Source organism: Betta splendens, chromosome 24, assembly GCF_900634795.4.
Source record: "Betta splendens chromosome 24, fBetSpl5.4, whole genome shotgun sequence".
In the NCBI taxonomy this organism is placed as follows: Eukaryota; Metazoa; Chordata; class Actinopteri; order Anabantiformes; family Osphronemidae; genus Betta; species Betta splendens.
This window is the reverse complement of record NC_040901.2, coordinates 2757682-2769090: the sequence shown is the minus strand read 5'-3', so window position 1 is coordinate 2769090 and position 11409 is coordinate 2757682. Positions and strand designations below refer to the sequence as shown.

Here is an 11409-nt window from a genome sequence, read left to right as displayed (position 1 = left end):
TTCTCGGCTTTTGATTTAGCTGCACCTCCCCAATTCAATCAAATACATACACCTTAGCAAACCCGTAGCAAACCGACTTTCCTTTCTTTTAGTTCCACATCGCCTTTCCCGATTGGGCCGGACAACAATTTTTCAGTTTCTATAATTGTTTAAAATAAAACAATTTAAGAGTAGTCACCTTGAGAATTTAGCTGTTATTGGTTATTTTGGGTATTTTGTTTTTAGCACATATGATATTGTAGAAAAATGCGTGAGTACAGTATATGTATGACTCTATAAACACCAGCGGCCAACATTTAAATGTAACTTAATTGGAGCAGAGAAGATCATCGGGACTGAGCTTCCGTCCATTGAGCATCTGTACTGGGCCAGACTCAGAAAAAAGACTGTCAGCATCACTGCTGACCCCGCACACCCTGAACACAAACTGTGTAAACTCCTCCACCAGCTTCTTTCCCCAGGCTGTGTCTCTGTCTACCGTTCACAATACAATGACACAATGACTCTTACAGACATAAACATAAATGTGCAATAACCACTGTTAAATGTGACACAGTGAGCTGCAGTTTTATTTGTTATTTTTTCTTTTTATATATATCTTATATCTATATAATCTTTTTGTATATATGTTTAATAACTATTGTAAGTAATTTGTTTTTTGCCACAAGAGGGAACAAAGACCACATAAAATTCATTGGTTGTCCTGTGCACTTGGCCATTAAAAGCTTATTATTATTATTATTATTATTATTATTATTATTATTATTATTATTATTATTATTATTATTATTATTATTATTATTATTATTATTATCATCATCATCCTCATCAGGGGCAACACAGTAGAGTCATGTTCATTCTTGCCTCATATCATTTTGATTTCTGTGTTGAGTTCCCATGTTCTTCCCGTGTTTGTTTGAATTTTCTCTGGTTTCCTCAAATTCAAAATTTTCAATATTAATAAGTTTATTGGGGAATCTGTTAAGTGGGTGTTTGTGTGGATGATGGACTGGTGATCCGTCCCGATTAGGCTCCAGGCTGGCACGACCTTTATTGTCTGATGACTGAGTGTCATCCATACTGAGATTGGAGGACTCTGCCGTCATGCCTTCAAATTCTATGCGTTCTAATCAAATTAACATTTTTATGCCTTCATATATGAGAATTTCACTCTATATGTTTGACCGCCTTGCTAATATAATTCCGCGTACCACTGGTCCTTCCGCGGCAGTGCGATAAAAGGACGTAAACTGTGAGAAAGGCCCCCAGCCAGGTGACAGCGTTAAAGTCCTTAAAACAGAATTATATCTATTTGAATTTACAAACGCAGCTGTTATTCTGAAGAGAAGAAACAGAAGCTGCTGTTTGTTTGTGAAACACAGAAATGTAATCTCGAGCTGAACACGGGCAAATTAATAGCAAATACCGACTCAAACACATGCAGTCAACTCACGTTCGTTAGAAGATTTCAATTACTAAGCCTGAAGAATAATCATGAAAAAAGTAAAATGAAGTAACACACACAACTGCGGCACATAGCATACCAATGTAACTACGCTATGTAGTTATTATTATTATTATTGTTATTATTATTATTAGTAGTAATTTTATTATTATTAGGGTTATTATTATATAATTCTCCATCATCCTCCTAGAAATACGGCCACAAGTAAACTGTCACTATTTACAATTGATATCAAAACGTTACTCAGGCAAATAGACAATCAGCCTAAACATGCTTGAAAGCTTTCTGGGTAGTTTAATTGTCTTCAAAACTTAAATTACTTTTTACTGTATTAAAAACTAAAAATATAAAAAATAAAATAAATAAACCATCACAAAAAACCTCTTTATGTTGAAACATTGTTACTCATCCGAAGGCGTATAAGTTCATGGCCTACTGTACATTGGCAGTTTTATTAGCAGTCCACGAGCGCCACTTGGTGGTCAAACTTATATATTGTAACCCATTAACGCAATTACTGAACAGGCTGCCCATATATGGCAGCTGTTGTGTTCACGTTGTCAATATCTCGGTTCTAAGTGTGTGTGTTTTATGTTGTAGAGTATGTTTCCTTCTAATTGCCATTAATAAATAAAATTTCCACATTGCATAGATTGTGCCATTTTCTTTTACGTGTGATGTTACAGTTTCCATATTCAGCCAATCAGGAGTAGTTTCCATTATTTTTAACCTGATGCAGTTGTTCTTATCCTCTTGTCTGATGAAAGTAAAGCCTCAGCTCTCAATTCTCTTTAGTTGTGGCATCTTTTCTGTGCTGTACAGCCAACAAAGGTCAGTAAGTGTCTTGTCATGTTTTGAAACTTACTGATTGTGTGTGAAAAACATGAGTCTGTTTAACGTTTGTCTGTCTCTCTTGTCACCCTGTGGGTTAAAAGTCAAATGTTCTAAATACAGCTTTTAAAAAGAGTAGGAAAAATTTTTGACTTTTTCTAATTAAATCCTATCCAGTCAATAAGTGTTTTCTGTATATGCATCAAACTGCTAGTTCCAACTATGATACCTTCAAAAAATGATTCGTTATAAAACATGCAAGTAAGATGCATCTTGTTTTATAATCCTATTGGGTAATTTACTGTTTTCTAGACTTCACTTTCATCACAGTTTATCTGACTGTGAGTCACACATCTCAGCTGATTGATGGACAATCTGTGTCAATGAGCTGTGAGGAAGACAACAGTTCTGCTTGATGAATGGATGGACTCTTTTCATGCTTTTATATCGACACAGACCTCCAATTAACAATTGACATTCTCTGACTGCAGGAAATCACCTGTCCGTCTCCATGGCGATTAACTCAACCAACCAAACTGAGCGGGGGTCGGATGATGACTATAATGATGTAATTACAGCTGTCAACACAGAGCATCACCTTTGATCGGATTCTTGTTAATTGTTGTATGTTCACAAAATGCTTCCTCTTAGAATGACTTCCAGCTCCACCTGCTGGTCACTAATAAAAAACAAGGACCTGACACAATCACTTCCATCCACAATCAGTTTAGAAGGTTTAGAAAGTGTTTGGACTGTGGAAGGAAACCAGAGTCAAACACATGTTTAGAGGTCATCTCACCTCACACAGTTCTAGCAGTCGTTGTTCTCAAGCAGTGATGAATCACACAAAACATAAAATCCTATTTATGACCTTAACAAGAAATAATAAACTTCTGAAATGACAATGACAAGCAGAGCATCTTTAGTAGGTAAATACACATAACATAACATCTGAACTAGGTCAACAACTAAACCACTAAATAAAAAGTGAATAGTTTTACAGGAGACTCCAGCTCATTTCAGTGGTTCCATTTTCACCTAGATTTAAACTGCTGAAGATAACAGTGTTCAGCTGCAATGCCTCAATTTCAGAGAACAGGAACCACTTCCATAAATAGAAACAACTAAAATGTTCAGTGTCTGAAAATCTGACCATCCAACATCAGGAGCAGGAACAAACACAGCAAGAAACACATCAGTGAAGTAAAAAACAAGCTCTGATCTACGAACACAAATATCACATCTAAAGTCAAACAATGAAATTGACAGAGACTCACCTGTATAGTTAGTGCTGTGCTGAGCCAGATACATATGAAGAACGTAGAAACTATGGGAGTGTATTTGTTAGGTGTGGAAACAAGTTTGCATGTTATTCATGCCTCATTCAAATGCATAAACAAATCCACCTGTATGAGCTGTTTTAGTCCACCTCTACAGGTTCAACTAGTTTAACGTTCTCAAGGAGAGAAAGACGTGTCTCACTATCAGTGTCACAGACACACAAACACATCAGATTGTCTAAACGGACCATGTGTCTTAGTAACTGATCCTTATGGTCATGCTGATGCTGCAGACGACCTCAGAAAGGGGGAGTCCAACTTTGTGTCTATCTCGAATTAAACACAGTGTTAAACACAATGGACAGTTATTATACCAGCAAAATACAGTTCAATGCAGCAACTCAGACAAAATCTTCACTTACATTTGTTAGACAGTTAATAATAATAATATAATAGGTGAATCCTTCTAATACCTTCAACCAACAGAGCAGTTATTATGACAGAGCTTCTGTAGTTGTCACTAAATCAGACTATACATGTTCCTAATAAAGGTTCACATGAAAACACTAAAGCCAAATATTCATGTAAATGGGTAAAAGGAAATGTAAATTACTTTTAGGTTTAGAACACACAGGTTCCTCTAACACAGTCCACAGGTTCTTTACACTAATCAAAGCATCAGTTTGAATATCAATGCCTTTAGCTCAGACTCAGACGTAATATTTGACAAAGACACACAACCCAATCTCAGCTGCCCTGAAGCACTGGTGTGCTGCTTCTCGCACCACCGAGTGTGGAAATTCAGCCAATCAGGAGTGGCGAGTGAGTGTTTTGCTGCACTTGCTGCAGGATTTGATCCACAGTCATTTTCAGAGTGATAATGACTGTATAGATGAACACAAATAGGCTTCAACTACTACTTACTAGGCTTAATCTGTTATGAGGTTTATATTCCCCATTATGCTTAATGTGTCAGAGATTAATTGCAAACAAAAAACATTAATCTTTGATACCAACTGAAAAAAATGATAAAAACATTTCACTTTTTCAGTCAGCTAGAAAGATATAAGTCACGGTTTAATATTTACATGCTGGAGGTGGCAGATTTCCCTCCTCATGCTTGAGGATTTCTCACGACGCTGCTTTTACTTCTGTTCCTTTAAAAAAGTGTATGTGAGAAAACCTGGTTTATTAAAGTAGATGAACTTCTTTATTTTTATTTATTTTTTTGTTTGTACAGTAGTTGCCCTTTATTGAGGGGTTCTCCCGCCATTTTCACTTTTAATAAGGGGTATACAGTATGTGTATTGTCACGAACACACGGCTGAGGACCCAAATGCACAGCACACTCTCGGACTTGGTGAATTAAGCAGGGTTTTATTGTACAAACGTCGTCAATCAGTCCGGGTCATACACAGGATGTCTCAGCATGAGGTACAGTGAGGAACAGGCGAGGTCAGGTCCAGGGGGCAGGCAGTGGTTCGGTACACGGATAGACTCGGCGACGGTACAGAAAAGGGCTAGACAAACTCACTGGTCAGACGGTCAGGCAAGCGTCACAATCCAGACGAAGGTACAGAGGAGGGTCAGGCAGGAATCGGCGGTCAAAAGCAGGCAAGATCAACAACATGAGAGAACAAGACTAGAACGCTGGATAGTGGTGCAAGGATACAACAATCTGGCGTCTGACTGCTGGCTGAGGTGGTGCTTAACTACTGGGTGTGATTACTGATTACTGACAGGTGTGCGTGGTAAAACCGGGATGACAGAAAACAGCTGAGGTGAAACAGGAAGTCCTTTCAACATAAAACCGGAACTTAACATAAACCGTGACAGTACCCCTCCCCCTAGGGAGTCTACCACGGCGCCCACGAAGCCCCCCCCCAAACCAGGGCGGGCGGAGGGTGGTCTCAGGAGGAGGGACCGAATCCCTCCCTGACAAGGCAAACAAGCAGGGTGGGCGGAGGGAGGACCGGAGGAGGGTTAAAACAGAAACAACGACAACAAGAACATGAAATAGGGCAGGAAGTGGAGTCCGTAACACAAAAAACAAGGTCCAAACTGTCCTTTCACGGGGGATGGTGGCGAGGAGAGGGTAGGTTGCACGGCCGCCAGGCCAAGACGGCACTCCCCATGCCCAAGCGCAAGGCTGGCGGAGTCCAGCCTCCTCCCGACGGAGGTGATCCAAGGACCCCAGAGTCGCGGCAGACGATGACGGCAGAGACCGCGCCATCGTCGTGGCAGGAGGGGACGTTCCCGAGGTGAGCGGCCCCGACGACGGCGAAGCCGAGGCGGATGTCGCCGCAGGAGGCAGCGCCACCCAACCGGCAGGAGGTGACGAGGGCGAGGCCACCAGTACGGCAGACGAACCAGAGACGAGGACAGACGTGGAGGCGAGGCCGGAACCAGAGACGAGGCAGGTACCAGAGACGAGGACAGACGTGGAGACGTGGCCGGAGCCGAGCCACCAGGAGCTGAGGCAGATGTGATCTGTACCAGATCACCAAGAGCTGAGGCAGACGTGGTCGGACCACAAGGAGCTGAGGCAGGTGTGATCTGTGCCAGATCACCAGGGACCGGGGTCAACGTGGCAGACGTCAGACCACCAGGAGCTGCCTCTGCGAGTGTGGCCGGTGCAGAGGGATCTCCGCAGGAACCTCCGGCACCCCCCGGAACGGCTCCTGCGCACAAAGGAACAGAAACAAAAGTCTCTGCAGGACCATCAGGAACTGTAGCAGGAACGGCAACAGGAACGACCCCCTCCTGGAGGACGACAGGAACTGCAGCGGAAACGGCAACAGGCGTGACCTCCTCCTGGAGGTCGGCGGGAACTGTGGCAGGCGCGACCTCCTCCTGGAGATCGTCGGGAACCGCGGCGGGAACTGCGACCGGCGCGGCCTCCTCCTGGAGGTCGGCGGGGACTGCGGCAGAAACTCCAGCTGGCGCGACCTCCTCCTGGAGGTTGGCGGGGACTGCCCCTCCGAGGCTGACAGGGACACGAACAGCGTCCTCGCGGGAGCCGACAGGAACGGGAACTAGAACGGCAGTGCTGCTCTCGGGCTCCTCACTGGAGCCGGCAGTGCTGCTCTCGGGCTCCTCACTGGAGCCGGCAGTGCTGCTCTCGGGCTCCTCACTGGAGCCGGCAGTGCTGCTCTCGGGCTCCTCACTGGAGCCGGCAGGGACTGAGACGGCGTCCTGTCTGGAGCCGGCATGGCTGCTTGCAGCTGCCGAGCTCGAGGAAGTAGACGCCGGGCCTGATCGGGTGTGAATAGCACTTGTTTGATGGGTGGTTCCCTCTGGTTGGGACAAGGCCTGAACGCGACTCGACTGGACTGGGACCTGGACGCGACTCGACTGGACTGGGACCTGGACGCGACTCGACTGGACTGGGACCTGGACGCGACAAGGCTGAGCTGGGACCTGGACGCGACAAGGCTGAGCTGGGACCTGGACGCGACAAGGCTGAGCTGGGACCTGGACGCGACAAGGCTGAGCTGGGACCTGGACGCGACAAGGCTGAGCTGGGGCTGGAGCCTGAGCAGAGCACGACTGAACTGGGGCTGGAGCCTGAGCAGAGCACGACTGAACTGGGGCTGGAGACTGAGCGTGGCTCGACTGACCTACCTGAGGAGTAGGACCTGGTGTGGCTGCTGGCTGCAGGCCTGGGAGTTGCAGGGCCTCACGCAGGGTGGGTTCCCTCAGGATGAGGGCAGCTGCCTCCTTGAATAATCGGTCCCTTGTGCCCTGGTCTGTCACCGAATCAGCAGTACTCATCAGGTGGGCGAAGAGGAACGCAACCGGAGGAGAGCAGTGGAGGTGGACCCGCCTGGCGACGCTGTCTGGGATACCTGCTATCAGAGAGACACAGTCAGTCGGGGAACCAAGGGAATCCTCTGCCGGGGAAGAGAGCTGCTCGGTCACCACGACCGAGGTCTCGGGACCCGGGGTTCTGGAACCGCGCCTTTGGCGATGTCGTCCGGGGGACCTGCGACTGTCCGTTGTTTGAGGCGCTGGGAGCGGCGCGGACTGGCTCTCTGTGACTGGGTCCGTGTGGTTAACCGTGACTGCGGCGTCTGGAGCTTGGGCTGGAGCCGTCGGAGTGGCGGCAGGAACGGAGATGTGAACCGCCGGAGCGGCGACAGGAACAGAATGACAGAAAACAGCTGAGGTGAAACAGGAAGTCCTTTCAACATAAAACCGGAAATTAACATAAACCGTGACATGTATATGTAAGAACTGCCACTAGTAGGTTAAAATCGCCTGATTTGCTCATTTTTGCAAAATATAACAATCATAGTGATGTAACTTAGTCTGCTAGAAACCTCACTGATGAAAGATGTATGTGAGAAGGCCTGGTTAATTAAAAAGGATGTGCTGCTTTTGCTTAAACTTCATACAGTGGTTGAATACTAGTTAATAGACACGTCCCATCTGAAAAAAATGGTGGTTGTCTCCATTTAAATCATACAATGCAGAGTGTCGAGAGAACCTGGTCTCCTGCCCCTCTCAAGCTAAGGCCCAAGCTCATAGACCCTCAAACTGCATCAGCTAAACATCTGGTTCCATTCTAATTTTTGGAGCAGACGAAGAAAGGCCCAATAATCATGATCACTGTTGCAGGTCCCGAGTGGCGGGACCAGCAGCTAGATGTTTATGTCCTGCAAAACAGTACAAACAGAGAGAACAATCACTCTCAGTTTGGTCGCTCTCATCAGAATGACGGGAAGCGAGCGAGCTGCCGTACAACAGTGGTGCCTAAGTCGCAAATGCTCCTCTCCTGCCCCCCACTGGCCTGGACAGGACATTAGCATCACCACGAAAGGAGGAGCGATGTAAACTCCATAAAATTAATTTTAAGTGTTATGACATGGACCATCTCGCACATCAAATAAGAATGTGACCACATTATGTATGGGTCACACTCCCCCCCCCCCCAAAAAAAAAAGGTCTCCCGACATATCCACATACTAAAAAGCTAAATACCAAAAAAACTAATTTACACGGCTAATTTGTACCTGTATTAACATACAAATGCAGGAACGACATAGGGAAAAGACTTGTATGAAGGTGCCTGGAAGAATATACAGTGTGGCACTAGGGCTGATGTCATCAGTGGTATAGTTTGTACTTCATACTGCCCAATGGTGTTGACCCATCCCTGTGGCTGGTAGGACGGATGACCAAGAGAATCATATGTCAGTGTCTGAGGAAGTCTTTTGGGCCGAGTTGATCTTCTTACCGGTTCCCTCTGAAAGGCTTCATGTTTGAAACTGTCATTGCCAGAGGCTTGGTCCTGTTCCACCATCTGTCCATCATCATAGTGGGTTACCTGTTCATACCCACTCTCATCCTGTTCCATCTCTCTCTCCGTCCACAATCATGTCTGCCAAACTGGTCCTGGTTTAGTGCATTCTCCCCTAATGTGAATCCAGGCCGTGCCCTGGGTTCTGTTGCAATTGGGGTCAGTCCTGTCTGTTCGGTTGACAGTGGGAACGAGACAGGCATGGTGGCTCTCTGTGGTCCAGTCTGTCCTTGTTTCCTTAACCAGTAATGTGTTCGAGGGCCATCATCCTCATCAAAATCGGAGGGACTGCTACTCTGAAATTGTGCTCTGTGTTCCTGAGTTACCCTCTTATTCTTTTCTCTGCCTTTTGTTGTTGTTCCTTCCTCGGGTGGCTGAGCTTCATCTACAGGCAAGTCATTGACAAGATGGAGGAGATTCCGATGAAGAGTCCGCACAGTATTCCCACCTTTCTCTGGCCGCACCTTGTAAATAGGGTTGTCATTCACTTGTTCTATCACTACATGCACTGTTTGTTCCCAATAGGGTCTGAGCTTTCCTGGCCCTCCCCTCTCACTCATATTGTGTACCAGAACTCTGTCACTGGGTGTCAGTACAACCCCCTTTATGTTACGGTCATAGTATCCCTTGCCTCGTGGACTGGATTGTTGACTGTTTGTTGTTGCTATGCGGTAGGCCTTCTTTATTCTTGCAGCCCATTTCTCTGTGTAGGTTTGTGGTGTTCCATTTGTCTTGTCAATGGGAAGGTCAAACACTAGGCCGATAGGGAGGCGAGGGTGACGCCTAAACATCAGATAATGGGGTGAGAACCCTGTAGCCTCATGTCTGGTGCATATATTATATGCATGCACTACCTGTGGCAAGAGCTCCTTCCAGTTGTTCTTCTGTTCCTGCTCCAGTGTCCTCAGCATTTGGAGTAACGTGGGGTTAAACCTCCGCTGGATTTCCCTGTGGATGGTACGGGGTGGTTCTGGAGTGAGAGACTCCTGCCAGCTGTTGTAAAGTCCTGAACAGGGCATTTTCGAATTCCCGACCCTGATCATGATGCAGTCTGGTTGGGAATCCAACGCGAGGTATAAAGTCTGTGAATATTCTCTCTGCGGCTGTTTTACCTGACTTGTTTTGCGTGGGGTACGCTTGGGAAAATCTTGTGAAATGGTCAATGACTACTAAGATGTACTCGTATCCACCCCTGCTCTGCTCTAAATGCATGTAGTCTATCGAAACCAACTCTAAGGGTGCACTAGTTGCAATGTTCCCCATAGGTGCTCTGACATGGACCACTGGCTTCTTTTGTTTGATACAGGGACATTGCTGAGTGACATAGGCCTCAATATCTTTTTTCATGAAAGGCCAATAGAACCGGTCTCTGGCTAGTCCAATAACTCTTTCTGACCCCAAATGATCCATGTTGTTGTGAAGGTGTCTTAAAACCAAACGTCGATACTCAGCAGGTAGAACAAGCTGTTTTCGTTCACCAGATATCCTGTATAGCACGTCTCCCTCCATCCGCAGTTTTCTCCACTCGTGCATAAGTCTTTTAACACGGCCACTCGCTCTCCTCCTGTCATCATTAGTCAAGATTTCTCTTGACTCCTTGAGTTTGATTATTGCACTAATGGCTACATCAGCCTGCCCTGCTCTGATAAGCTCATTGAGTCTAATGGTTGGCAGTGATGAATTCACTGGTGACTCTGCACTCTGTGCCAGGTTAAGGACCGCTACATAGGCATAATAATAATAATAATTTAATCTCAAAATGATATCAACCATTTACAAAAAAAAAGACACAAAAAACTTCATTACACCAGCACGGGACAAATTTGTGGCTCTACCGCTACAATAATTTTTGCAACACAAATAAACTCCTCAAATAAAAGCCACTATTCTGAAAAAGGATCTAAGGACATGCGCCAAAGAATAGCATAGCATACGCCACCAATACGCGTGGCAAGTTATGATCTGATGAACGACGGACGCTAAGCTAATCGCTAGCTAAATGCTTTGTGTACACATTGCCATATAATAATATTACTGCTGTCCATATTACTGGCAAACACACTCCCTTTAAAAACAAAACTATTATATGTGCACACAATCTAAAGAAATAACAGAATTAGTTATTCGAATTAAACAATTATTTACTTTTTTCTTTTTGAGCTAGAGACTTCACGTAGTGCGTGTTTTTCTTTGACAGGGTTTTTTTAGACATGTAATGTCCGACACCGAATGAACACCGCGCAGCAGCGGTTTAGCTTCACTTTAGCTTGAATCGTAGCGTCTAACACCAGGTAAAGCCGCTTGATTTCCTTACCAGATTCTTTTCATCCAGTAATTTGCTTCGGTTCTGAACACACTTCCTTATTTTCGCCCTTATCGCAATACTGGACAAACGGTACAAGTGTTTGCATATAAACCTGAGCAGGTAACTGAACCAATCAGCAGCGCTTATAATGTGATTGACAGAGTGTAGAGGAGCCAACCAGGTAGGCGTGACAACAGTTTCTGGTGACGTGCGCACAATCTAAACA

At 45.3% G+C, this 11409-nt stretch overlaps 1 protein-coding gene across 1 annotated transcript; it reads right to left on the bottom strand.

Moving 5' to 3' along the window:
• Positions 1–4937: 4937 nt before the first annotated feature.
• On the bottom strand, positions 4938–11082 carry LOC129603683 (uncharacterized). The gene is made up of 2 exons (XM_055506289.1): positions 7201–11082; positions 4938–6257 (listed from the first exon to the last, which is right to left on the bottom strand). The coding sequence occupies exon 1, from the start codon at positions 9919–9921 to the stop codon at positions 8902–8904; it is 1020 nt and encodes a 339-aa protein (XP_055362264.1). The 5' UTR covers positions 9922–11082; the 3' UTR covers positions 4938–6257; positions 7201–8901.
• Positions 11083–11409: the final 327 nt, after the last annotated feature.

Excerpts from the sequence above, each read along its gene's own strand:
- LOC129603683 (XM_055506289.1), bottom strand. The coding sequence starts at position 9,921 with ATGATCAGGGTCGGGAATTCGAAAATGCCCTGTTCAGGACTTTACAAC.